This window comes from Ochotona curzoniae, unplaced genomic scaffold (genome assembly GCF_017591425.1).
Source record: "Ochotona curzoniae isolate NIBS_2020 unplaced genomic scaffold, NIBS_Ocur_1.0 contig_3819, whole genome shotgun sequence".
Taxonomy (NCBI): domain Eukaryota; kingdom Metazoa; phylum Chordata; class Mammalia; order Lagomorpha; family Ochotonidae; genus Ochotona; species Ochotona curzoniae.
Genome location: NW_024466004.1, coordinates 22,365,085 through 22,392,156, shown reverse-complemented (window position 1 = coordinate 22,392,156; position 27,072 = coordinate 22,365,085). Strand labels below are relative to the sequence as shown.

At 37.7% G+C, this 27,072-nt stretch overlaps 1 protein-coding gene across 1 annotated transcript in view; it reads left to right on the top strand.

Annotated features, from left to right (window-relative positions):
• EYS (eyes shut homolog) overlaps nt 1-27,072 on the top strand; it is a 1,254,974-nt gene that overhangs the window by 550,676 nt on the left and 677,226 nt on the right. The window contains 4 exon segments of the mRNA XM_040983150.1: nt 5,196-5,388; nt 6,582-6,586; nt 6,696-6,788; nt 6,791-8,420. Of these exon segments, the coding sequence (XP_040839084.1) occupies nt 5,196-5,388; nt 6,582-6,586; nt 6,696-6,788; nt 6,791-8,420 (1,921 nt within the window).

Below are 27,072 nucleotides of genomic sequence, written 5' to 3'. Positions count from 1 at the left end.
CAGCAAATATTTTTGGTTTCTTCAATACAGTAGCAATGTTTATTTTTTAAAATTTCCTGTTGGAAGTGATGTGACGTTGCTCAGATGTTTGAACTGTGCCTGCTCTAGGAAGAGAAAGCTGTGAGCAGTGTGAAAGCACAAATAAAAACATTGGCTTTCAAAAAAACAATGAAAGAAATTGGGCCCAGTGCGGTGGCCTAGCAGCTAAAGTCCTTGCCTTGAATGCACCAGGATCCCATATGGGCGCAGGTTCTAATGCTAGCAGCTCCACTTCCCATCCAGCTCCCTGCTTGTGGCCTGGGAAAGCAGTCGAGGATGGTCCAAAACCTTGGTTTCCTGCGCCTGCGTGGGAGACTTGGAAAGAAGTTCCTGGCTCCTGGCCTCGGATCAGCACAGCACTGGCTGTTGCGGTCACTTGGGGAGTAAATCATTGGATGGAAGATCTTCCTCTCTGTCTCTCCTCCTCTCTCTATACCTGACTTTGTAATAAAAATAAAATAAATCTTTAAAAAAGAATGAGAGAAATCAGGTAGACAGTTTTAGTTCTACGTGAACTAAAACTATGGTTGTGGCAGAGCAAATTCAGATGTAAAATATGTTAATGGAGTACATATTAGCAGTACCTGGCAGTGAGCACACCTGTGAGAAAGGTGAGAATCAGAGATATGATATTATATTTCATGAGATGGACACCAGTGGACATGGAAAAATGGAACAAATGAAAGTAAATCACCAGCTGAATAGTGTATAAATTAAACTCTTGTAGATCAAGAAATATTTTACATAGTAATACTAAATAAATGATAGTTGTATAAAAATACCTACAGATTTGATCTGGATATAAGGTGTTAGGATTGATCAATATATTTTATAGCCTTTTGAATAGTCGACAAGATAGAGAAAACATAGAAATAAGAGTTTGAAGAAACATCCTGACAAATTCCAAGCCGCCAAAAACTGTAATTGGAATTTGATGGCATAATCACATTTGTGATAATTCACTAGCATAAATTAAATTATGTGGTAACAATAAATCTGAATAAAATGACTTGACAAAAGACAGGAGTTGCACAACATTTAGTGAATAACTTTTTTAAAACATTTATCTAGAAAAAAAGGAGAAATGGGAGACACTTAGATGAATATTTATAATACACTATCCCCTTTAATATTTCCAATATGTGTTTGCTCATCAGCTGTGGAAGTATTTATTAGACGTCATTCCAGGCCAAAGTACAGCAAATATGATCTACTTCCTTGAGCACTTTCAGTGTTCAGCTGAAAAAGCACATGAGAAGTCAAGTTGGCATAACAAAAAGAAACAATTACAACTATAATTATTTATACAAACTATATATATCAACATGTATATGTGTATATATATATTAATGTGTATATATACGCACACACATTGTTTTCATATGGAGAAATCTAAAGAAAAGCAACCCTAATAATAAAAAGATTTATCCAGCTCAATTCTGTGGTACAAAACTATTCCAGCATTACTTATATTCTAAGTATTCTTAAAAATTGAATTAGTGGCTCTAATATGCATTTAGTGGAAGATATCTACTTCAGAGTATCATTCCCACCCTCAAGATGTCATCTACTTCGTCTTCTATCATCAGATTAAGTTAGATACCTACATACACATTACTCCATGTATCCCTCCTAGGACAGCAGATCTGAATTAGTGTATTAACCAGAAATTTGGAAATCAAGTATGTTTGAAGAAAAGCAGGGTCTGCAAGCAGATGAACGTGACTTGTACGAGGCCCTGCCTTAGAAGATGCCCTTTGCCTAAACTGCCACTTCATTGTTGCTAAAAATGAACACAATCATCCTTGGCTTGATGTTTTACTCTCATTGCACTAAAAACTGCTTTTATAGAAAGGGGTGCTTTCATTGTTAACACTTGTCCCCACAAATTACCTCAACAGTTCTGCATGTAAGAATTGACGAGGTATGTAGAGAATCAGAAAATATTAAACTATTAATTAGTTTTGTAAACTTTACAGCATAGGTTTGGTCTACCAGTTTAGGAAATGTAAGTTAAAACATGGAATTAGCTAGATTTATTATGACAACTGATTTTTTTGGTATTCTATATATATATTTTATTACTGCAGACAGAAAATAAGAAAAAGGCACAGTATTGGGCTTTCAAATGTTCTTGTCCATAGAGTGAAAAAAAAATATTAGTCATACAAAGAAAAATAGTTTCCTTTTTAAATGCCATGATGTTTTGCATAAATATTATATCATCTTGGGCCCATTGTGCTTTTAGTAAATATTAATGAGTTTTCAATATGCTACTCTTAAAAGGTACTCAACACATATTTGATAGCTGCGTGTGATAAAATTAGGGATATGGTAACAAAATAAATAATTTAGAGTAATCCTAAATTTAACAATAACAAAATGAAAATGAATGATGACTTGGTTTAAAAAGTGAATTCTTGAAATTCAAACTTCCTTCATATGAGAAAAATCATTACGAAGAATTATTCAACTTTTGGGAAAGCATTTTGTACAGGTGGGCAGGAGCTAACACCTAGGTGGAGTGGCTGAGGGCTTCTCTCTAAGGATGGAATTAACAGTGCATTGCTGTTAGGCCCCACCTTCAGGACAAAGGGTTGGGGACACAGCCAAATTCCATTTGCCCACTGTCAAGGGGGGCTGGTTATCACTGAGTGCACCCCATAACAAAATTAACTTTTCATTCCCTTGAATTCCGAAAGAGTATGCCTAATTTCAACTACCCTACTAGAAATTAGAGATCAAATACCCAATCTGCTCTATTTTTGTGGCAAGATCACCTTTAAAATGTGTCTTCTTGGCTCACCAAATAGAAAAGGAGGCTGGAGGCTCATACAGAATGGATCTTTGAGTGTCCATCTGGCACATTTCATGACCAGTCCTTTACATTGTATTGGCTAGAACTGAATCACATGATTACATATAATCACAAGAATGATTGTGTCAGTGGGCCCAACAGGAAAAAGAAACAGGTTTAGAATAGACAGAAGGTTAGATAGATAGACTGATAGGTCAGTAAAGCATACAAACACACACACATAGATCTATATGCACATATATATGTATATGTACAGTGAGAGATGAACTTAGAGCACAGCGAATAAAGCTCAGTTGAAAGTTATTTGGAGGAATGTATTATAAGGAAAACTCATATAATGAGTTACTTCATACAAGTAGTTAAAGAATATTATGTTTGCTATTAAATTGGAACAAAAACATTGCCTTTGTAAGTTTAAACCAGTATATGCTGTGTGTTGACTAGGCTCATAACGCGAAATAATGGAAATATGAAGGATGACTTTCTGGCTGGTAGACTTTAATGTCACCTGAAAAAAATTGATCTATTCACAAATTCAGTAATAAAACAATTCACACTATTAGATATTGTATCAGAGTCATAAGGACAAATATGTTGGAATTGGTAATATATATAAACTTGTCTAGGTGATAGATAGCTTTAACCAATGAACATCAAATACTCTGAATATATTTTTAAAAATCATTGCTATCAGGATATCTAAACTTGATATTATTCAGCTTTTGAATCATGTGTGCATTCTGATTTACTGCACAAGGAAAACTATGATTGTGTGTGTGTGTGTGTTTAGTTATATTGATATGGAGAGAACTTGTGTATTATACAGCTTTAATGTTGCCCTGCAATTTTGGTAGTAACTTTTCTAAGAAGTCAACAATGACCTGTGATTGTGATTCAGAAGAAAATTGCTGACCAGAAATACACAAATATTTAGGGGAGCTATGGATTAGCTTTGTTTTCTATTCTGGTCTCTACAATGATTTCATGTACACATTTGAAGTCTTCCCATAGTTTAATGCTTATATTAGAGTGGAGATTAATCGTCTTACTATTTTAAACTGGAGAATCATATTCCATTTTTCCTTGATATTTCCACAGTTACATATAGCTTGTATTTTTTTTAAAGACTATCTTGTTTATTTGAAAGGCAGCATTTCAGAAAGAAGGAAAAAGAGGTAAAGAGAATGTACTAACTTTCAACCACTTGTTCACTCACCCAATACTCCCCCAAACGGCCACAAGGGCCAGTTCGGGGCCAAGCAGAGGCTGGGAACCAGCAGCTTTTCCATGTCTGCTCTGAAAGCGTAGCGGCTCAAGAACTTCGACAGCTCTTCTGCAGCATTTCCAGGTGTATTAGCACGGAGCAGGATTGAAAGTCAAGCAGTCAAATCTTGACCCAAAGCCCATATGGGATGGCTGCATCATGTTGTATATTTAAAACAGTTACCTAACATAAGGAATCTCCTGACTTTTGTAAAACCTTCAGCCGTAAGTTAAAAATACCCACTCCCCCCAAAAATACTTCAAATAAAAAATATCCAGAATAACATATAAGTTAACTGTGCATGCAATACTGGACAAATATCATGCCAATAAAATAAATTTTCATTATACCTTTAGTGTTAGGAAATAGTCCTATATTCATATTTATGTCATTGTTAAATTGCATTCCCTTAAAAATAAAAATGCTTCAAGTATTAAAACTAACTTAAACTCTAAGTATTGCAGAGAATCCCTTGCCCAATTGTATTTTTTAAAATCCATAAATCCCAATTATTGTTCCTATGATCGTAAAGCTGTCTCATTAAGTACAAATTATTGTATAAGAATATACCATTAAGAATATATTATTGTATAAGAAATAGGGTACTCCTGTTGTTTAAATAAAGTGCATTTTTAAGCTAATCAAAATTTAGTAATTTGAAAAATCTCAAGAAAATATGTTTCAAATATTAGTTGTCAATGTTGCATTTTATATTAGCTTGCAATTAACTTTTTGTGCAGAAAATTTTGTAACTATACTTTTTATACACACATTTACTATATTGTACAATATAAATCCATCATTTAAAAATCCTTAAAATGACTATAAAGTGGTATTGTAAAGAAAAAAAAAACTTAAATAAGAATTACTTAAAGAATTCAGTTGAACATATCCTGAATTTAAGTGATTTATTTTAAATTTAAGTTTTATTGTATATATTTCAAATTAAACATAAATTATTGTTGATTTGAGCTATCAAATAGTATTATAAAATACAAATAGACCTCAAAACAAAAAAATCTGTCTCTGGAAGAATTTCTAGCTTCACTTTATTGTGGCAATTATCATTTGCAGACTTCTTCTACTGTACTACTTCGTGGTGATGAAAAGAGCGGAGTTACCTGTTTACCTCCCATTTCTCAAAGAACAGATGTGTTTTTTACACTAAGGGATATAATACGCCCTTCTGAAACTTCAGTCAGTAGTTTTCCATCTATAAAACCTACAGGAATCTGGACCATATTTGATACTTATCCAGTCGATCAAGGTAAGTTGAAGCTACTGAGATGCAAAGAAGTATGAGTTTAAAAATGTTGTGTAATGGGCCTGGTACAGTAATCTTGTGGCTAAACCCTTGCTTTGTAACTCCTGGGATCCCATATCAGTGCCATTTTGAGCCCCAGCTTCTCCATTTCCATCCAGCTCCCTGCTTGTGATAAAATGGCCCAAAGTCTTTGGACCCTGCACCCATGTGGGAGACCAGGAAGAAGCTCCTGGCTCCTGGCTTCAGATCGGCTCAGCTCCGGCTGTTAAAACCATTTGGAGAATGACCAAGCAGACGGAAGATCTTCATTTTCTAAAAACTGGCTTTCAGGGCTATTATGTTGTCCTACTACAAGAGTATGAACACCCTTTAACAGTTAATATCCTAAGTAGAAAATAGTGAATAAACAGCCATTAAAGACTTTGTTATAGTGGACAAACTGGTAGAAAATTAGACTTTAACACTTGTTTTTTCCTCAACTGGTCATAAATCTAACTTTTAAAAGACCTTGCACTACTTTCCTATGCCTGTATTTAATGTTCTTTAAATTATTATGTGTAAATTAATAGTCTTATGAATTTATTTCTATGTAACTCAGAAAAAAAAAGGTAATTTCCTATTCTGAATTGTCTTGACAACTTGGGGCTATTTGGGTACTCTTCGTTAGTTAATTCAATAGATGTCATAAATAGTATATTGCATGATGCACTTCAAATTCACTCTTCTTATGCAGTCAGTGGCACTCAGGATAATCTCAGTGAGCATTGTAGCCCATAAAGGCTTCCAGAGCCCATCTCCCTCCAACTTCTGCACCTGCATTCCTCTTGCATTGTCATCCACAAGGACCTCCTCGGAGCCAACTGGGTGCCTGAGTCATGTTCTTGAATCTGGGACTGTACATGAATAGACATCTTTTCTTTGTAATTTTAAAAAAATGTATTCATAAAGAAAAATATCTTAATGGCTATCAGATGTTAAAACCAGAAATGCAACTCACTCTAATTTTGTCTATATTACCTCTGTTCCTTAAACTGAGATACAATGTTGATATAAGTGGCATTTTACCTTTAATTAAAAATAATGTTTTTACTATTTCTAATGCAGTAGTTCAGATATTTACGGATTCTATCCATGACAATGGATTGTAATTTTTTGCATTTTCGAATTCAAAGTAGCCATAAGTTGTGTCTATATAGACAAGGTGAATGCCAATTGTTCTGGCTTGGGCTCTCCCATGCAGGAGATTTGCATTTATGTACTTGGTATGAGGCCACTAAAGTTTCTCATACACTTTCATTAGATTTGAGTAGAAATCTAATGAATTGAGTATTGGCTTGTTTTTTGAAACCAATTTACTTGGAAAACTGATTGCCTTCAAAGAGCTTTCAGCAAAACACAGTTGTTGCTTTTTTCTTTCACAGCTGTTTCCTCTTCTCCATTTCTGAATTTTGGTGTTCATGAAGAAGCACCAATTGTTCAGAGTGAAACATCAGGATCGCATAGGCCCATCCCAACTTCGGCAGCCATGGCAGCGTTTGTTTTTCCCGAGAGGGGAAGTACGACACCGTCTATCATCTCTTCTTTAATGACAGATTTTATTTTTCCTACACAGTCTTTTCTACTTGAAAAACATCTGACTACCGCCTTCTCTGCTATCACAATGAATTCAGTAATTAGTGACATTCCTGCGGCTGATACTGAGTTAAACAGATACTCATTACTCTCCCGCGGATTCCTGCTCACCACTCCTGCCACAAGTGCACCTCCAATTGTCTCTCGGGGAGCTCAAGAGGGTATTGAAAAATATTCAGCTGTTTCTTTAATTTCAAGAATACAGCACTGGAGACTGCTGAGCTCCTCAAATGCTGCCATTCTTCCTGGTACAATAATTACATCCAAACAGGTAGCCATTTTAAGCTCATCAACTCTGCACCAATTCAGTTCACAAGCCCATGAACATCTCCATATTACTGAAGCATCTAGCGACCAGAGACTCACAAACATCAAATCACAGGCTGCTGATTCCTTAAGCGAATTCAGGCAAACATGTGCAACATGTTCTATGACTGAGACAAAATCCTCGTATGAATTCTCAGATCAAGTTTTGCATAGAAAACAGCCTCCGTTTTATGAGACATTCTGGATGAACTCAGCAATATTAGCCAGCTGGTATACACAAATGGGAACTCAAACTATCACTTCTGGGCATTCATTTTCTTCTCCTATCAAAATAACACCATCAGTGGCACTCACAGAACTGTCATTTTTATTTCCTTCCAAAAAGAGTGCAAAACGAACAGCTTTATCCACATCCGTAGAAGAAGTCATTACCCTATCAGGCAATTTGGATGTTAATTTATGCTCATATAAGACATGTTTATCCATTGTCCCTTCACAAACTGTGTCCTCAGACTTTATGAATTCTGATTTGACTTCCAAACTAACTGCTTATGATCTCTCAGTATCAGAACACATTATAAAACTATTGGAAACAAGACAATATGCTGCAGCAACGGGCCTCACTGAGATAGTGGATGAAAACAATTCATTGGATTTAGAAGAGGGTAGATTGTCTCATGAACTTTTCAAGCATCACACAACTGAGAGTTCTTCAGATTTTGAATTGAACTTACAAACCAATTCAGATGTAATTTTAAAGATCAATTCAGAAACTGTTTATTTAAAGGACTTCAAGACTGATCTGTTAGTGCATACAGAATTGGTATCTGAGGTTGCACATGTGTTCTCTGATGTTGTGTTTTATGCAACTTCAGCAACTCGGCCCCTCCCAGTACAGACCTCTTTGCCCATGTCTGTAATTCAGCTCAATAGACCATCTTATGTGGATTATCCAACCTTCACATCGGATTTAACAGAAGAGAGCAAGACTTCTGCAGAATGGTCCAGGTGGGAACTGCAGCCTAGCATGCATAATCAGCGTTCCCTTGTGGCATACCAGAGTCTTCCTAAAACCAGGTCTCTTACTTTGCCTTCACTGGAGTCCATTACAGCACCTCCCCAGCTGATTGTTTCTGGTGAGTTTCTCAGTTTCTATGCTTTAAACTTTAAGAAATGAGTTTTCTTTTTCCACAGAGAGAAAAGAATCTGTCATGGTCACCAGGTGCTCTAAACAGCCTCATTGTAATCAGGGCAGCCACCAGTTCAATGGAGATGGCACCTGCTGTTGTACCTGACACAGATGGTTATTCTTTATGCACTGCCACAAAGGCTACCAGATCAATGCAGCAGTATGTTGGAGGTGGCTGTACTGCTGGCAAGCAATCAGAAACTGAACTAGTTCAATTCATTACAACAGAAACTTCAAAGTGTAGGGATAACTTTTATTATTCTCATTTCTTGAAATAGCTTCTTTGTCGTGTTGGATACAATATAACCTTACCTCTCTAACATCTTCAGTGCTGGCATTTTTTTTATGGGAATTGTGAAGAAATCAAGGATACTATGAGGTTTCCCTATCGTATATGGCATGACATATCATTTCTTAAAATTTAAAACTGTAAATTTGAAAGCAGAGTCTTAGTTGAACAAGCAGAGAGCATGTTTTCTCTGATAACGTTTCTACTCTTAAGCACTTTTCAAGTCACTAATCCTGCCTTCCTTTATAATCATTATCAAATTCATTAGGCTCAAAAACAGTAAAGAATTGCATTTAATAGTAAGATAGAGTATTTTTTTAATTATCGAGTCTTATTTTAGGGAGTTGAAAGTGTTACCTTAGAGAATTAGAAGGTAGTAAATCTAATGAAAAATTTATGGTTTCAGAGAGAACTGTATAGATATTTTTGCATATTATATGTAGTTGAATATTTTTGCTTCAGAGTAAATAAAGCATTTAGATATGTAGCATGTGGCTGACAATTTAGTATTATGAAAACCAAATTGTTGCATTAATATTTCTAATACAGTAGGCTTTTTCTTCAAAAGTTCCTACAGCTATTATAGTCATTCTCATTACATTTTTAAATGATATAGCCTCTGGTATTTTCCCAAGTGGATATAGCTTGCAGTTTAATTGCTGTGTCTCATAAATAATTCTTAATATTTCACTTGCTACATTCAAGGTTGTTGCTATATACAGCTAAGTTAAAACTTCTTTAATCAAAATTGTCACATAGTAATCCTTAGAAAACTACAGGTGCAGGCAGAAATATTTGCTCTAATGCTTGAGAAGCCAGTTAAGGGGCTGGCACTGTGGCATAACAGGTTAAGTTGTTGCCTGTAACATTGGTATTCTAGATAAGTGCTACTTAGTGTTCCAGTTGCTTCATATCTAGTTCATCGCCCTGTTAATTGCCTGGAGAAAGCAGCAGAAGATACCCCAAATGTTTGGGTCCCTACACTCTATACAGGAGACGTGGAAGAAGCTGCTTGCTCCTGGCTCCAGCCTAAATCAGCCCTGAGATTGCAGCCATCTGGGAAGTGAACCAGTGAATGGAAAATTCCCTCTTTTCTCTCTATGTTTCTCTCTCTCTCTCTCCCTCTCTCTCTCTCTCTTTCTCTCTCTCTCTCCCCTTCCTTCCTTCCCTCCCTCCATCCCTGTAACTCCGACTTTCAACTAAGCAATGAACCATTTTAAAACATTTTACTTCAGATGCCCATATGGCATATATGAGTGCTTGAGTCTGATGCCCAAGACCTGCCTCCAGTTGCTGAAATCAGATTCCTGCCAATGTAGTTCTTGTGAGCCAGGCAGAGGTACACATGTAATCACATGTAATTCAATTCCTGTCACTCAAAGGGAGAGCTTGCTCGTGTTTCTAGATCCAAGCTTTGATCTTGTCCCAGACCTGTATATTGTGGGCATTTGAGGAATGAAACCAAAAATAGGATCTCTCTCTCTCTTTCTTTCTCTATGCCTCTCTCCCTTCCTATTCCTCTTTCCTTCCTCTCACCCTTCTCAAATGACCCAAAATTCTCCAATAAGATCAGGACACATATTCTCTATTACCAGGAAATCAAACTTATAATGTGCCTTTTATAATCTTGGTAAATACATTTTTATTAACCCCTCCATCTAATTTTACATATCAAATCATTTTAGACATGATAATGTTTAGTCATTTCTTAGATTTTTACTGGTGTTACCAAATATCCTCATTCACTGTATTGCTCAGGATCACTTCAGAGAGCAGATAACACACACTTCTTTGGAAGACGAGGGATATGTTTTATGGGAGTATCATTCACAAAGTTGTGGTCAAACTAATTCTCTTAATACCTACCTATTTGTATAAGTACGCCTGGCTTATTCTGTGATATTTCTTCTGTAAGTACAGTGTAACCATGGTGCTGTTATTTAAATCTTGCTATAATCAGGTTTAAATGTAATTAGAATGAGAGATATTTCCAAGGCATGGTGGTTGTCATTGTATGCACATAATCAATTGTGTATAACATAAACTAAAACATTTGATTAAATGTTTTAAAATATTTATTTTTTCTTGTGTTTGAAAGGCAGATTTATAAAGAGAAAGAAAGTCAGAGAGGGAAAGATCTATGTCTATTTACTTCTTAAATGGCCACAAGAGCTGGAACTGAGCTGATCCGAAGCCAGGAGCCAGGAGCTTCTTCCTGTTGTCCCATGAAGGTGCAGGGTCCCAAGAACTTGGGGCTTCTTCCACTGCTCACCTAGGCCATCAACAAGGAGCTGGATTAGAGCCACCAAGATATGACCAGTGCCCTGCTGGTGCTTGAAGCGAAGGATTAGCATATTAATCCATGGTGCCAGCCCCTAGTTTATTTTCAATTGATTTCTTAGGAAAGCTTAACTGTAGAGATATATTATTGATGAATAAAGTCACTTTAAAGCTTGAACACTATAGTCATATTTCAGCATCCAGGGATATTGGTTCCAGAACCTCAGGTAGGGGTATCAAAATCTATTTATGCTGAAGGCTCTTCGATAAAACAGGTTAATATTTGCAGATAACTTACTTACTTTATATCACCTCCACATTATATATAATACCTAATACATTATAAATTCTACGCAAATCATTTATGCAATATTTGGTTTGGAAATAATTATAAAGAAAGTTGTCTTTACCCTGTTGTTTTTTAGACAAAAAAAATTCTAGGTGCTTTTTTAAAATTTCTTTTTCTAATAACTGGTGAAAATAGTAGTGTCATATTTCTTAAGAAAAATAATATCAAACTGCTAAAACATATTCCTTTTTTCTCCTAAACTTCATTTACTTTCATGTTAAAATAGGCCAGACTGATCAAGTTAAAAGACAGCTAAGACAACTTGAATTTAATTTAGGGGAGCTGTCACTGTGCTTCAGAGTCTGCAATAAGGCACTTCAAAGGGTGCTGAAAATTCAAAGAGCTGTGTTTCTAGCTGTGATTCTATGTTGTCTAACTTGTGATAGATCATGTGGCATGTCATTTTTTTCTCATTATCCCAATGTAAATTGAGGAATTCTCCACAGCAAGAGAATGCAGAGTTACATGCTTGCTGCCTCTTGTAGTTTTCTGATATGTGAGGACCATGTAAAGAGCAAATGACAACCCGCAATGGTCTACTTTAGACGCACACAAGAAATTCTTTCAGTTATACACTTGCTGCATATTCTATCAGAGTCATGGAAGCTACCTAAACCTTTAGAACTATGGAGCAGTCTACTATGCCCTAAAAACCTGTCTTCTATATGAAGACATTAGGCAAGTCCTTTTGAATATCATTTCCTATTGTATGTATTAATGATTTGAACAAATGTTATAATAGCAGTGGATTATGGAAATAGTACAAAAATGGATGTTGCCTATCAATTGCATTTTTCTCTTCTAAATTGTAACATTCTGCTTAAAAAAAAAAAAACAGCACAGTGTTAGCAACGTTCTGATGAGTAAAAGTCATTTTCTCCAGGAATCGAAGGAAGAGTCGGTGTAAGATATTTAATAGTCATCTAATCAATCATTTTGACTTTGACATTCGTCTCATAGTTTGCTAAGACTGCTCCTTTTTCTTTTTTTTTTGTTACAATCTGCTTGGACTATGTGAAATTAATTGCACTGACTACTGACCCAGTGATCAGTATTTTGCTGACCCATTGAGAATTTTGCTGCTTTTACCGAGACAAATTGTGTTGGTAGAAACTCAGAACATATGAATAGTGAAATTAAATGCAAAATCTTGGCTTTTTTCTGTACTTCTCTCAGTATTTTCCTCACAGGAAAATGCTCCATGTTTTCCTTGTTGTGCTACTTTGTGATATTCAAGCGCGTTCGTTGAGTGTCTTATCATTTCCAGTAGTCACTGAATTGAGTGGTATTGTTGATACTCTACATAAAATATTTTAGAATGAATATGATGGTTTAATAATATAAACTTTTCATATACATAATATTCTGAATGCTCATCCCAACAGTACGTGACTTTCAAGAAATTAAAAACCTATCCTAAGGATTGCCAAACTAGTGCCTGCAGGTCAAATCTGAACCAACACCTGCTGAGTTTTAAGAGAACGTAGCTCTATCCATTTGTTTATATTTTGTCTGAGGCTGATTTGAGGCTATGATAATAAGGTTGAATAGGTACCGCAAAGACCTGTGCTTAACAAAGCCTAAAATATTTACCATCTAATCTTTTATGGAAAAAAAAAAACTATGCCTCCATCTAAAATATCTAAACATGTGAACTTTTATGACTCTAACTTGCATATATTTTACTTTATTGGTTGATGTGTCCCTATCAGCCATCAATGCAATCAATAAGGGTCAGAATTCACACCTAATGAATGCTTTTATGAAATCACATGTCCAAGTACCCTGACTCTGAACCACTCTATACAGAGCATATGTGAAGTCAGAGAAAATGATACATTCATTATCTGCCCATTGTGAGGGTCTCACACGTATGATAAGAACTAGCTTCAAAGATGTGTACCTTTGTCTTCAGAAGAATGACACACTTGACAAATAATGGTTGTCAGGGTTCATGTGGATTTGAAGGAAGTACAAGTTGAAATGCTACAAAACTATCCTCCACAAAAAAATTGTTAGAATGTGCATGTGTCAGGAAGTCAAATAAAATCAGTGGAGTTCATATTTTGCCAGAGTATACTTTGTTATGGTAAGAACAAAATGAGTGGATAAACCACAAAATATGATTTATGGAAATGTTGGCATTTCTAAGAATTAGATTCCCATATTTTTTTTATTTAAACTGACATTGAATGTAAGAATAAACAGTGATATTCATGCTAATTAAAATTTTAATTTTTCTTATAGAATAATGCTAAATAGAAGGAAATTATTATGAAAAACAAAGGTCATGGATAAAATTGATTCATATTACAGCAGCTTTAATGGTGTATATATATTGATTTTTTCTGAACAGATAACCCCTCATTTTCCTTTTGCACTCTGCTCAACAGTAACATCTGTGAGCCCACCCATGATTCCACTATCAGTACTTCTCCCCGCTCTGCCAAAAGTTTCCTGCTGAATCGCCTCCCCTGCTCAGCTCTTGTGGAGTCCTATCCAGCATGTTTTCAACTTTCCAATGATCTTCCTTTTCTTAAATTACTTTATATCAAAATAATATTAGCATTTAATGTTGGTTTCTTTAAGTTTTACTTTTGATAATGTTTACATAGTTGAGAAGGACAGATGCCCATGTGGACCACTGATCAGGATGGGAAGGATGGAGGAATGGGGGAAAGCAGATGAGACAATTGTTCCCAACTCTCTTTTTCTTCTTCCTGTATCTGGGGGAAAAGTGGAGAGGGGCGACACCCAGCATCCTAACTGAATCAGTTTCCAGGGTTGCTGATATGGACTAGGTTCCAGGGTTCTGCTCAAGTGGTTTCAGTAGTTCTGTGGTGTTGTTGATTTTGTTGCTCCAAGATTGAGGAACTCCTTCCAAGGTCCATTGGCTGACATAGTCTGTTTTAGAGTTTCTACTCGCCCAGATATTTGCTGTCCAAACTTGGCCAAGAGAATTGCCCAATTTGTTCTACCCTTCATGGAACTAAATCTTCTGCAGGCCTCAATGATCTGTCATGTCTCCCATGTGCAACTGGGTGTGCTGTGCACTGTAGGGGCTTCAGCAACTGAGCAGGTCCAGTTCTGACACATACTCCATGGTCAGACCACATATCCTGTGATTTACCCCATGGTTGGAGTTCGGAGTCCAGTAATCCAGTTGGGGATCCCCAAATAAACCTCACCAGAGGTGACCCCAGACCTGACTCTCATGTGTGCCAGCTAGTGCAGGGTCTGACTCAGTCTGTCACCCACTTCAGCCTACACACACCAGTGGTTACAGTTGTCTAGTCAGTTCTATACCCAGCCCCATCTCATAGCAAACCAAGGGGTGCTGTGGCCTAGGCCTACCATGCCTGCCACACACTCAGTCCTCATTCACACCAGCAGGAACTGCAGCCTAGTCAAAACGACCTTCAAAAACTCCCACCAGGATTACTTCAAGCATCGGTTCAGGTGCATGCCAGTGTGTGCAGCAGACTGATCAAGTCTGACCCATCCCATTTGGTTCTTGTACACAACAATGAGTGCTGCAGCCTAGGTCAGTGTGACCGACACCACTGTTCAGCCCATACTTATGTTGGCAAGTACTACCACCTCTCCATCCGAGCCACCTCTGCCCTGGTTCTAATGCTCACTGGTGAAAGCTGCAATCCATCAGCTTACAGCCTATTATTTTCCTACTAGACCCACTCCAAGCCCTGAATCTTGCACTTTCTAAGTGGTGCGGCAGTCTAGCCTGACAGGATTTGCTTCCGATCCCAGCACATGCTAGCTGATGCTGTAGCAAAGTGTAACCAACCTATACTTACTCTGGATATCGTCTGTTAGCCCAACCTGGAACTCCTACCTGGTTCACATGCAGACCAACATGCATCCCTGGCTAGCCACGTCCATCCCCAGTCACAACTTTTCACACTGACCACAGCAGGGAATACTCCCTGCAGCCTCCCTACCAGGCTCTCCTTGCCTCCTTGCCACATGTGTTGGTGAATACTGTGACCCAGTATGGCATGGCCCACATCACCGTGGCATTCACCAGTGTGCTGAAGCCTAGCTCAGCCTGTCATACCCCCAGTCCCAACTCATGCTGGTGGGTGCTGCAGCCAAGCCCAGCATGGATAGCTCCTAATCCCAGCACTAATGTGAACTGGTTGGTGTTGCAGCCCAACCAGGCCAGTCTGCACACTATCCTAGCTTTTACATCTGCCAATGGGAGCTATGAACTGGCCCAGCCTTCCTGGCCCCAGATCTGACTGATATATGTCGGTGGGTACTATAACCTAGCCTGATGTAAGCTGCTCCAAACCTCAGTTTTTGCACTCACCTGCAGAGATTTCATCCTCACAGAGGAGTTCCCCAAGCTCCTCTATCAGCATACCTCCCAGTGACAGATCTCGCATACACAGTTGGGTTCTTGGCCCAGTGTGACTTAGCCCAACTTCTGTCCCAACAGGTATAGCAGCTGTTATTATTGAGTATTACAGCCAGGTTTCTCCTGTCCTGCTCCCAAATCCAGCTCTCACATGGCTAAATGGGTGCCAAGACCTAGCCCAGCCTGTCTAACACTGCCACCACCACCACAACCACCATCAACACAGCTCTCATGACCACCCGTGTATGCTGGAGCCTAGCCCAGTCTGGCACATCCCAGACCCATGCTGAAGGAGCTATAGCCATGATCAGCCAGTGTGGTGCCCCAAATCCACTCTTGCACTCTCCGGTGAGAACTATAGTTCATCTAGGATGTCGCCTTAGCTTCCCAACCCAGCCTGCTGCCAGCCCCAGATTCTGCTCACGCCGATGATTGTTCTACCCAGCCCAGCCTATTTCCCCTGGCTTGGCCTTTTCCTTCATATGCTACAGCCTGGCCTAGAGTCACCAGCAGCCAGTCCCAACTTTGACTGCTGGGTGCTACAGCCTAACCCTACCTAGCTTCCTCCTTCCCTGGCTTTCGTGCAAACTGATAAGTGTGATAGCCTAGCCCAGAATGACCCACATCCTATCTTGGCTCCTGCACATGCCTGTTACAGCCTCCCGTACCCATGAGTGTCAGAGAGTTCCATAGTTATATCTGGTTGGTCTGTCACCACCCCTAGTTCTTGAGAAAACCAGTGGATTTTGCAGTCCCACAGGTGTGACCGCATGTATTCCCCCTCAGAATCTGTCCTCAGACCTGATCTCTCACATGTTGGTTAGTGTCATGGACCAGCCTAACATGACTGATCCCCTGTTCCAGTGCTCGCTGATTGGTACTGTGGTCCAGCCCTGCCAGGTAGGCCCTCCAGCCCTAGCATTTGTGTGCACTGCTAGGTAGTGGTTGATGCTAACCAGCCTAGCTCTGGCTTTCCACATGGGTGAGTGCATTGGTCTGACTCAAAAATATCATTCAGTTACCCTCCTTGAAACCTCTGGATCTCAACCCCCTCACTTACTGGAAAGAGCAAGTGGCCTTGTTGGCAGAAGTCCCCCAGTAGTCATTCCTCACTTACAGCATACTCCCTCAGCAGTCCCCTTCCTACACATCCCATACCCGCTTCCCTGATCAATCCATAGTCTTTGTGCCCTTGAACATATTGTTTCTCCCACCTGGTCTTCTGGCAGAGTGGCGTGTTAGCCTGAAACCCTGCCAGCCCACCCTGGAATCCCAGCATGCACAGGTGTTCAGACCCTGTCCTGCCAACCTAGAACCCTACCCCCTCTGCTTGCCAGGAACTCATACACCTACAAGATTCCCCAATCTCAGTTCACCAGCACACCAGGCCAGCATGCTAATCTGGGGCTCACCCCCCCACACACGTCAGTACCACCTGCCTAGACCCCAAGCCTGCACTGCTGGCCCTAGTCCTAGCTCAAGTTCTCTAGCCATAAAGGCTGCTGGGGTTGCCACAGCAAGAGCAGAAGAGGCAAAAACATTTTGTATTTACAAATTTCATAAAGTACAGTACAATGCATCACACATACAAAGAATTCCAAAATTGGAGATAGTACACTTAACAGTAGTGTATCCAAATAGGTTTAGAAATATAGATTCTCTAAATGTTGACTAATTGATACTTTGTTTTACTAATTGCTCTCAAATGTAAACTTAAGATAAAATTCCAAGAATAAGGTAAAATTACTCTCTCCCCTTCTTGTTCGTTGAGTCATCACTCGGATGAAATTTATGTCTATTCAGATTTGCCAGCCTAAGGGAAAACAACTTCTAAGATGCGCACATAGTCAGCTTATCTGGTTTTATATTTTCATTTTGGCTAATAGAGTAGTCTCCCAAATGTCCTAACTACCTTTAGTTTCTCTTTTGTTTTCTATCTTCCACAATACCTTTAGTGGATTTTTAATAGGAAATTTTCTTTTTTGCTTCAAAAACTGAAGCAGTTGTTTATTGGCTTTAAGAATAAGTTTATGGTATTAAGAATGCCAAATAAAATACAACCTTGATTGTATCATCTGAAATCATCCCTACTGTATTTTATGGCCGACTATTATTTACTCCTGTCATATAGTTGCAAATCTCTGCCTTCTGGGGTTCTTTGGTACCTCCCCATAAATTCACTTACTCAGTTTATCAAAATTCCTATTTTGAGGTCACAAATCAACTATCACTTCTTTTTTGGTGGACTTTGATAAATTTCTCAAATATGTTCCTGTTCTTTTTTTTTTTATCAGCATTTCCATAGTACATTGTGCATAACTCAATGTAAAACCTGATTTTGTTTGTTGATTTTGCTATTTTCCCTCAGTAGTATTTTGGCTCTTTCAGGACAGGAGTTTTACGTTAACAGAGATAAAAATTGATCCAAATTTTCTTAGAATTATGTAAATTTCAGAAAAGACTATAACATTTCTCACTTTAAAATGCTCACACGCATGCACACACACACAAATTTAATAAGACAAACTCACTGTCAAAGCTGCTATAAATGTACAAGCATCCACTGTGAGCCAATGTGCAGTATTAAAAATAGGCTTGTGGGACAGTAAAGAATGTCATGGAACTGAGGAAAAAACAAGAAAGATTGAGTGGCTCCTAAACTTATAACTAAGTGGCTAACCATGCAATAATCCCAAGAAATTATTATCTGAATTATGGATTAGTGTGAATTTAGGTAGATAAGTGACTTAATACCAGAAGGCAGTAAACATCCAGTTAGATCACCAATAAAGGCAAAGGGCCAGGGTTGATACCTAGATAATCAGCCAGAACAGGACTTAATTATGGATGCCCAGGAAGCATACAAGGACCCATCAGAGCCCAAGTTCAGGATAGAATGTAGTTCTACAGTAAGAATGTGAGGATGGAGATCTGTCGTTGTAATACCTAGGCCAGTACTCCAGACCCAGGAATGATCTGGTCAAATATGGTGATGAGGCATGATGAGGAAATGATTTGGCAAAGATTCGCTGCAGATACTCAAATAGCATCACTGGATGCTATGAAGGTCAAGAACAACTTCTAGTTTCAAAACTAGAGGTCAGCGTAGGATTGAGTCAACATGGGAGTGGAGAAATGAAGCATACATCTTTTGGCAACATAAACAATTCTGCTAATGATAAAATATGCTTGCCTCTCTAAGGATCTGGTTTTCTTCAGCTTCATTTACTAATGTCAGTCATTTGTATATAGGAAATAAGTAAAATGATACTGCTATTACATCACAAATCTATTTATACTTGAAGCCTGTGGTGTAGTTTGGCAAGTTGTCACAATTTTAAACATGAATCAATAACATTTTGAGACATTATTTCATACCAATAGTATTTTATTCAAGCTTCATCACAGATTTATCATCCAAATAGAATAGTGCTTACTATAACATCTGTTCTTCTTTAGTATCCATATTATAACTTGACATATTCTTTTATTGAAAATGTCCGTTCTCCTGAACTCTATTTATGGTGTGACTGACATACTAACATATCAATATAGTGATATATATAAAACAAATGATCCCTGGCCTCTTGGATCTTTACTTCCAGGAGAGAGAAGCAATTAGCACTGAGCATAAGTCTGCAATTGTATATATAGACTAAATAGATCATTAGGAATATGTTAAGAAAGCCTCTGAAAACAAAGACAGGGAAATCATGCAAACCAGTTGATACAAACACACTATAACTAGTCTTTTTAGGAAATTGTATTCTATATAAAACTGTGTCTAATTGTTATTACAATGTAAAAATCTGATAATTGTATGAGTTTTCTGACAATGGCCCTGAAGCACAGAATGGCCTCTTGACAATTACAAGAATTAATGCGTTCTTTTCAGCCTGAAATATGTATTTAGCATTATATTAATTCTTAGAAATTTGAGCGTTCATGTTGAATTGGAAAAGCCCTTTCTTGCCTATACTCTGTAAGGCACCAGTTATCAAGGCTGTGATGTCTTTTGACTATAACACTGTGTGTGTGTGTAGACTTGTGTTTATGTGTCTATATAACAGAAGTATATATAAGCAGAAAACCAAATAATGCAATATTAATTCTTAAGAAAGAAGAGGCTATAATTAGAAAATGTAGAATGAGAAAATATTGAAAGAAAAACAGTAGATCTTAATGATATGAAATTTAATTATATTGAAGAGGTACAGCCAGTGCAGGAAATATGGATACATTTTGATGAGGGATGTACTAATTTGCTAGGGCTACTCTGTCTGATAATATCAGTTGGCTTCAAAAACTAAGTTTTACTGAGTCAGAAATTTGAAGACTGCAATATTGAAAAGGTAATATCAATAGTCAGCCTCCATCTGGAAGTTGCAGGGGAGAATTCTTCCTTGCCTCTTAGATCTTGGAGGTAGCTGTCAGGCTTTCTGGATCCTTAGCTGGCAACTGTATCCCTCCTCTGTTCTCACAAACTGTCTCCCTGTGTGCCTTTCCATCTTCTTCCCGATGGTCACCAGTCATATCGGATTAAGGTTCCACTCTAAAATGTATGGCCACCTCTTAATTAAATACATCTGTAGTAACTCTGTCTCTGAATAACTTCACCATAAGAGGTTTAGGAGATGAGAAACGTATAGCAATTTTTGAAGGTGTACAATTCCATTCATTAAAAATTATTTAATGATCTCCAATATCCAACAGGTTTAAATATTAAATTATAATTTTCTACTAATGGCGTGTTTAAGCAAAAGCTTATAGTGTCATGAATCAGTGCTTATATTTTTTTATAGCACTACATTATACAGTCTTTTCAAACAGTTTGAAATTTTATTTTTTTCATTTTTGAGATATTTATAATTTACATTATAATAAAAGGCTTAATGCACCATGAAATAATAAATGACAGAGACTATAGTCCACAGGAACACTGCAAGATCTGTCAGCAACAATCAAAGGAGGAGATGTCAACTGTATTAATATATGATAAACTTCACTATAATCACACTTCATTAAAATATAGGAGCATATGACTTCTACCAATTTTCCTGACAAAAATAAAAAACACAGCTTAAAAAACATACTGTGGTTTTCAGCAAAACAGATATACATGGATATTTCTCTTTAGTTTTTTTTAAAATATAAAGTACGATTAATATGCTTCAGACACAACTTCATGAATATATATTCTATAGGTTTTCTGATATTATTCAATGCCATAGCCTCATTTCCCACAAATATAATGTGAGGCAGTGGCTGTGTGAAGGCAGGGAGTATACGGGCTATTTCTGGGGTTTTTTGTTTGTTTGTGTGTTAGCCTTAATTTCTCTGTGACTGTAAGAGTCTATAAAAATACAAAGCCTTTTAAAAGAATAATAATAAATAAATAGTGAAATTATAAAAATATCTAAGTGAGAAGAAATGAATAAAAACACTTCCAACATTATTTTCCTTTTCTCATCCTGTATATTTCTGCTTTTTGTTGTTGTGGTTGTAAAGAATTTAAATTCTATTTTTTTAATTCTTTATTTTATGACACAGTTTAATTGGCATTGGGGCTTTTCCTCCCCGTATACATCCCCCATTGTTCTCCTCTCCAGTCTTTTTTTTTTTTAAAGATTTATTTTTATTATTTTTTATTGGAAAGGCGGATATACAGAGAGGAGATACAGAGAGGAAGATCTTCCATCCGATGATTCACTCCCCAAGTGAGCGCAACGGCCGATACTATGCCGATCCGAAGCCAGGAGCCTCTTCCGGGTCTCCCACGCGGGTGCAGGGTCCCAAAGCGTTGGGCTGTCCTCGACTGCCTTCCCGGGCCACAGGCAGGGAGCTGGAAGGGAAGAGGGGCTGCTGGGATTAGAACAGGTGCCCATATGGGATCCCGGGCGTGCAAGGCGAGGACTTAACCACTTGCGCCAGGCCCTCTCCAGTCTTTTAATGGGTGCCTTCCGAGTGTCTTCAGCAGTCCATCACATTGCCATTGAGGTGTCTCCCCTCCCAACAATGTAGGGACTTATCTGTCGTTTTGCTGTGAGGCCATCCTTATATTGCAAGTATCAGGATGTATTTCTCTCTCTTTCTGCCTATGAACATTTTTTTATATACTTCACATGATTTAGAAAAACTTTCAGAGTATCTCCATTTTATGGAACATTATAAAGCAAACTAAGTCTCTGTGACCTGTAGTAAACTACACCTACTATTTGGTTGAATTGAGATGTGTAATCTACAACTTGCTGATAATTAATCATTATGTTGTGCTTCTTTCTTAATATCAGCTACCAGTGTTCTGATTATTTACAAATCATTCACTTCATTGATGGCAGAAAAATACCTCCTTGATGTTTTTCTTATTTTAAACTATGTCTATAAGGTAAAAAATATCATATATTTCATATGAAAGATTTAGCACAGTGATGTTTCCTACTCTACCATTCCCACTACTCAATGATCCCACCTGACCTTCTCCTTCCTTTTGTTTTCTGTTTTAATTTTTACAGTGACACGTTTTTTAATATAACCGCATATTCAATCATCCATCAAGTAAATTCAGCAAATAGTAAACAAAAAAACATAATTCCTCCAAATTATAGACAAATACTTTAAATAATCATTCTCAAAAATGTCCATTTTGCTCATATACATTGCATTTTTTTTTCACTCTGGATATTGGTTGCTACAGATCAGGGAAGTATGTTATTTATTTGTGGGATTTTTTGGCGGGGGACAGACTTATTTCACTAAGCATAATAACTTCCATTTGCAAAAATTTGGTTATAAAAGACAAAATTTCATTTTTTTCATGGCTGAGTAGTAATTCGTATTTTAAAATACCATATCATTTGAAAACTTATAAGTTCTCTTGAACACTAAAGAGGTATGCCCATCACCAGTTCACAGCTGTGAAAGAAATCTGCATTTTGAGCATCTATTGCAACACCTTCACTGCCTAACCATGAATGCTATAAGTGCTTCCACACCTCTTCCCAAGTTAGCACAAAGTTCTGGCACATTTTTCAGGCTATTTACCTGGATTTTTAAATGTTCTGAGTTGTACAATTTCATTGTTCTTTAATAGTACAGAAATGCTGAAGAAGGTGAACCAGACAGTCCTAAATGAGGTGAAGCGTTCCTGAACGAAATCTTAAACACATGCTAAACATCTTCATCCATTATTAATCAGCTTGTAAGATGTGTTTACTTACTTGAGTGGTAGATATGTTGATGGAGATTCACAGGGATTTTGGATCTGCTGGAAAATTTCGAAGTTACCATTCCAGGCTGAATCCCAAATCCTGGAATTTCCAGGTTTTCTGCATGTGTGACAGAGGCCCAAAGACTTCAGCCATGGTAGATCAGTAAAAGTATAAAATACATTTGCTTTTAAAGCAGTTATTGAAATTTGGGGAAACACATAACTCGTGTAGATGTGAAGATAATCATAATAGTCTAATTAAGAAATAAAACGTAGGGTTTAGCTTTAGTGGTTAAGTGGCTGAGATGGGATTTTGGACATGTAGATAGATTTCTAAAGCAAACAAACTGTGTTTAAGCCCTAAATCTGCTTTAAATCCAGCTTAATGATAGTGTGTACACATGGAGACAGCAAGTATTGGCTCAAGAGTCATGTGCCTATCACCCCTAAGGGAATCTAGATTGAGTTCTGGGCTCCTGGTTTTGGATTGTCCCAGCCCTAGGTGTTGTGAACATTTGAGGAGTGAATCTATACGTGAAAGGTGGGAAGACCTGCACGTGTAACTCTGTGTGTGTGTGTGTGTGTGTGTGTGTGTGTGTGTGTGTGCATCTGCTTCCCCCTCCCCTTACCTCTGAATAAATAAAATTTAAAGAGAACAGAAGTCAGATGTTTCACCTGTGTTGTTCCCATATCATTGTACCTGTCAATGGTACTAGTGACTTGTGGTCCTAGAAAAGTAGATTTTAGAGTCAAATAAAAACACAGGTACTCAGGAAGCAAGCAGGATTCATCAGATAGATGTTTGGTATATGTATTCCCTTTTTTGAAGATTTACTTATTTGTTTTATTTGAAAGATAGAGCTACAGAGAGGGAGGTATGGAAGTTCACCCTACAAGTGGCCGCAGTAGCTAGGGCTAGGCCAGGCTGAGGATGGAAGCCTAGAGGGCAATCTGAGTCTTCTACATGGCTGCCAAAGACAAAAGCATCTGGGCCATCTTCCACAGCTTTCCTAGGCATGTTAGGAGAGAACTGGATTCAGAGTGGATGTAAATGGATGCACATATGAGATACCTGTGTTGCTGACCTGAGGCTTAACCCATTGTGCCTCAACACCAGAAGAGTTCTCTTTCTCAGTCAACAGTACTTTCAGAACAATGTAAATTACTAGTAGAGGCTGGGGTACATGTTTTTTGTAGTCAAAAGGAACAAAATTTTAAGAAATAATACTTTTAAGAAATTAAGTGAAAAGGGAAATAAAATAGTTACAAAAATAATGATGCATAAATCCTACAAGCATTGGAAAATGCCACCTGAAAAGAGTCTAAGCAAAATGAGTTTCTAGCACAACTCTCAAAGACATTATTGGAAGTACCAATCAATTAAATAAATAAGCAATTATCACCTTAGGAGTGACACTTAATCAGATACTATAATCTTTTCCATCTATGAGAAAATAGAAGCAGCAGAAGCAAATTATTTCAAAATCATTCTCACTTTAAATTCATCACAAAATGTTTGTTGCAAACTTTAAAATGCAAGTGTGTGTGCTTATGTGTGTTCATTTGTATTTTATTAATTTGACTTTAATTTTACTCAATATTTGGTGATAGTTTGTGTTAATCCATGTTTGTCTCATTTATACCATCAAGAGATTTTTCTTAATTGACTAAATCACAATCAAGAAATTAAGCTATGGCATTATCTTATAATACAAACAGTACCAATAATCTAATTGTAAACTTCCGATTATCTGTGTGAACAGTTTGAACAGAGCTATTGATGTTAAAGTCAAACATATACAGCAATACTTTACATGTAGAAGATCTGAAACAGAAACAAAGATAATGATGAAGTTATTTGAAAACTTATTTTTAAGTTATATAATGAGGATACTTGTGACAGTAAAATTCCTAGTGCACTGTATAGCTCCAAATTTCAACTAAAATGATCAACTTTACTCCACTTTCCTAATCAACAATATCTATTATATCAAAATCCTTTAAGACAATAAATTGTTTATAATTGTGAGAATCATTTCAGTCCTATATCCTTGACTCATTTGTGCATTTTATTTCCACTGTAATGTTTCTGCCTAGACATGTTTTTTTAATGTGCTTAACTGCTGCCTACACTAACCATATTAATAATCCTGATTCAATGATACTTTGAAATATTGTGTTTATATTAAAGCATTTCTACCTTTCAGCATTAACTTTCAGTCACTTATTGGGGAAACTATATATCTTAACATATATGGATTTTCTTAGATAGATACATATAGATTTAAATTGTAGACATACCTTCTATGCCCTTACTTAAAAACTTTCTATCTCGCACATAATTAATTACAGTTGAACTTACAACCTATCTTTTGATTTATTTTAATTTCTTTTCAGTTTGATTTAAGCTCCTTGGAGTTTTAATATCTACTTCTGTGATATGAAATGAATTTAGACAAGGGCTTTGAAGAAGCATTAGTTCCTAGGGAAAAAATCACAATTTGTCATAGTAGACAGGCTGATCTATCACTCTACCTTCAGAAATGGCAAATTAAGCCACATCTTCAATACTTCCGCCATCTGTTTTGCTTGTGAAAACTTGAAATATTCTATAGCCACAGTACAGGAGAAATTTTATCCTTTCAATTCTGTTTCTTCAAATGCTTTTCTTCATTAAAAAGACTGCATTTTTAAAAAGTAAGACAAATTAGAAACAACTTAAAGAATTATATAAGTTTCTGCTAATATTCACAATGGTTTTTGTTTTGTTTGTTTGTTTGTTTGAATGTAGCCACAATACACTTGAGGCAATGACAGGGAAACTGATGTCATGCATGAATTTTAATTTTTTAAATAATACCCTGAAGGGCCAGAACTATGTCATGGCAGGTAAATCAGCTGCCTGCAATGCTGGCATCCTGTATGGACACAAGTTTGAGTCCTATCAGCTTCACTTCTGATCCAGCTCCTAAATATGTGCATGGGAAAATAGTTGAAGACAAAGCCAATGCTTAGACCCTTCACCCATGTGGAAGATACAAAGAAGCTTCTGGCTTTAGATTGGCCTAGGTCTGGTTCTCATAGTCATTTGGAAAGTGAACCAACGGATTGTCTTGCTCCTCTTTTTTTTTTTAATTTTTGACAATTTTTACATAGTTAATTAGGGCACATAGGAAAAATTGCTACAGGAAGTGGGTAAGACTATTATTTCCACATTTTTTTCCTATATCTGGGGTAAAAGGGGAGGTAAAGGGAGAAGCCCCACCCAGTCTCCCATCCATCCCATGTCCCTGATGTGGGGCATGCTCCGAGGTTCCTGCTCAAGTGGTTTTGATAGTTCAACAGTTATGAATTGCTGCCAGTTTTGCCATTCTAAGCATGATGAGGTCACTGAGGAATCCTATGATTGACATAGTCCAGCTTAGAGTCTCCGTTTGCCCTGTTTTTCACTACCAACATATAGCTTGGATAGTTGATTGATTTGTTCTGTCCTCTGTCTTTTTTGGTAAGGGATCTGAGTCCGGCAGTTTGATTGGGAGGATCCCTAAAGAAACTTTGTCTGAGGTAAACCCAGACTAAGTTCTTGTGTGTACTTGCAAGTACGGGGCCCAACACAGTGCATCACCCCAATCAGCTGGTGGTTGCAATTGCTGGGTTGGTTCTATTTCCAGCCCAGTCTTCCACTGGAACCTATGTTGCAGTCCAGCCTGGTTCTGCCCAGCAAACCCTTGGCCCTCGCATAAACAAGTGGGAGCTTCAGCCTAGTCAGAACGAGCCATAGTAACCCCCACCAGGCCTGCCTCCTATCCTGCTTCCCATGATTGCCAGTATGTGCAGCAGACTGTGCAGTATGTGCAGTCTGTCCCACATCCCATTCAGTTCTCATATATGTCAATGGGCCTTGCAGCCTAGCCCAACCCAACAAGCTCCACTATCCAGCCCACACACACGCTGTTGGGTGCCCTTCTGTCTAGCCACCCCAGACCCTGTCCTAGTTTTCGTGCCCTCCAGTGGTAGTGGTAACCCAAGAGGGAGGAGCCCACTATTTCCCTACAAGGCCACTCCCACTCCTGGAATATGCACTCTCCAGGTGGCT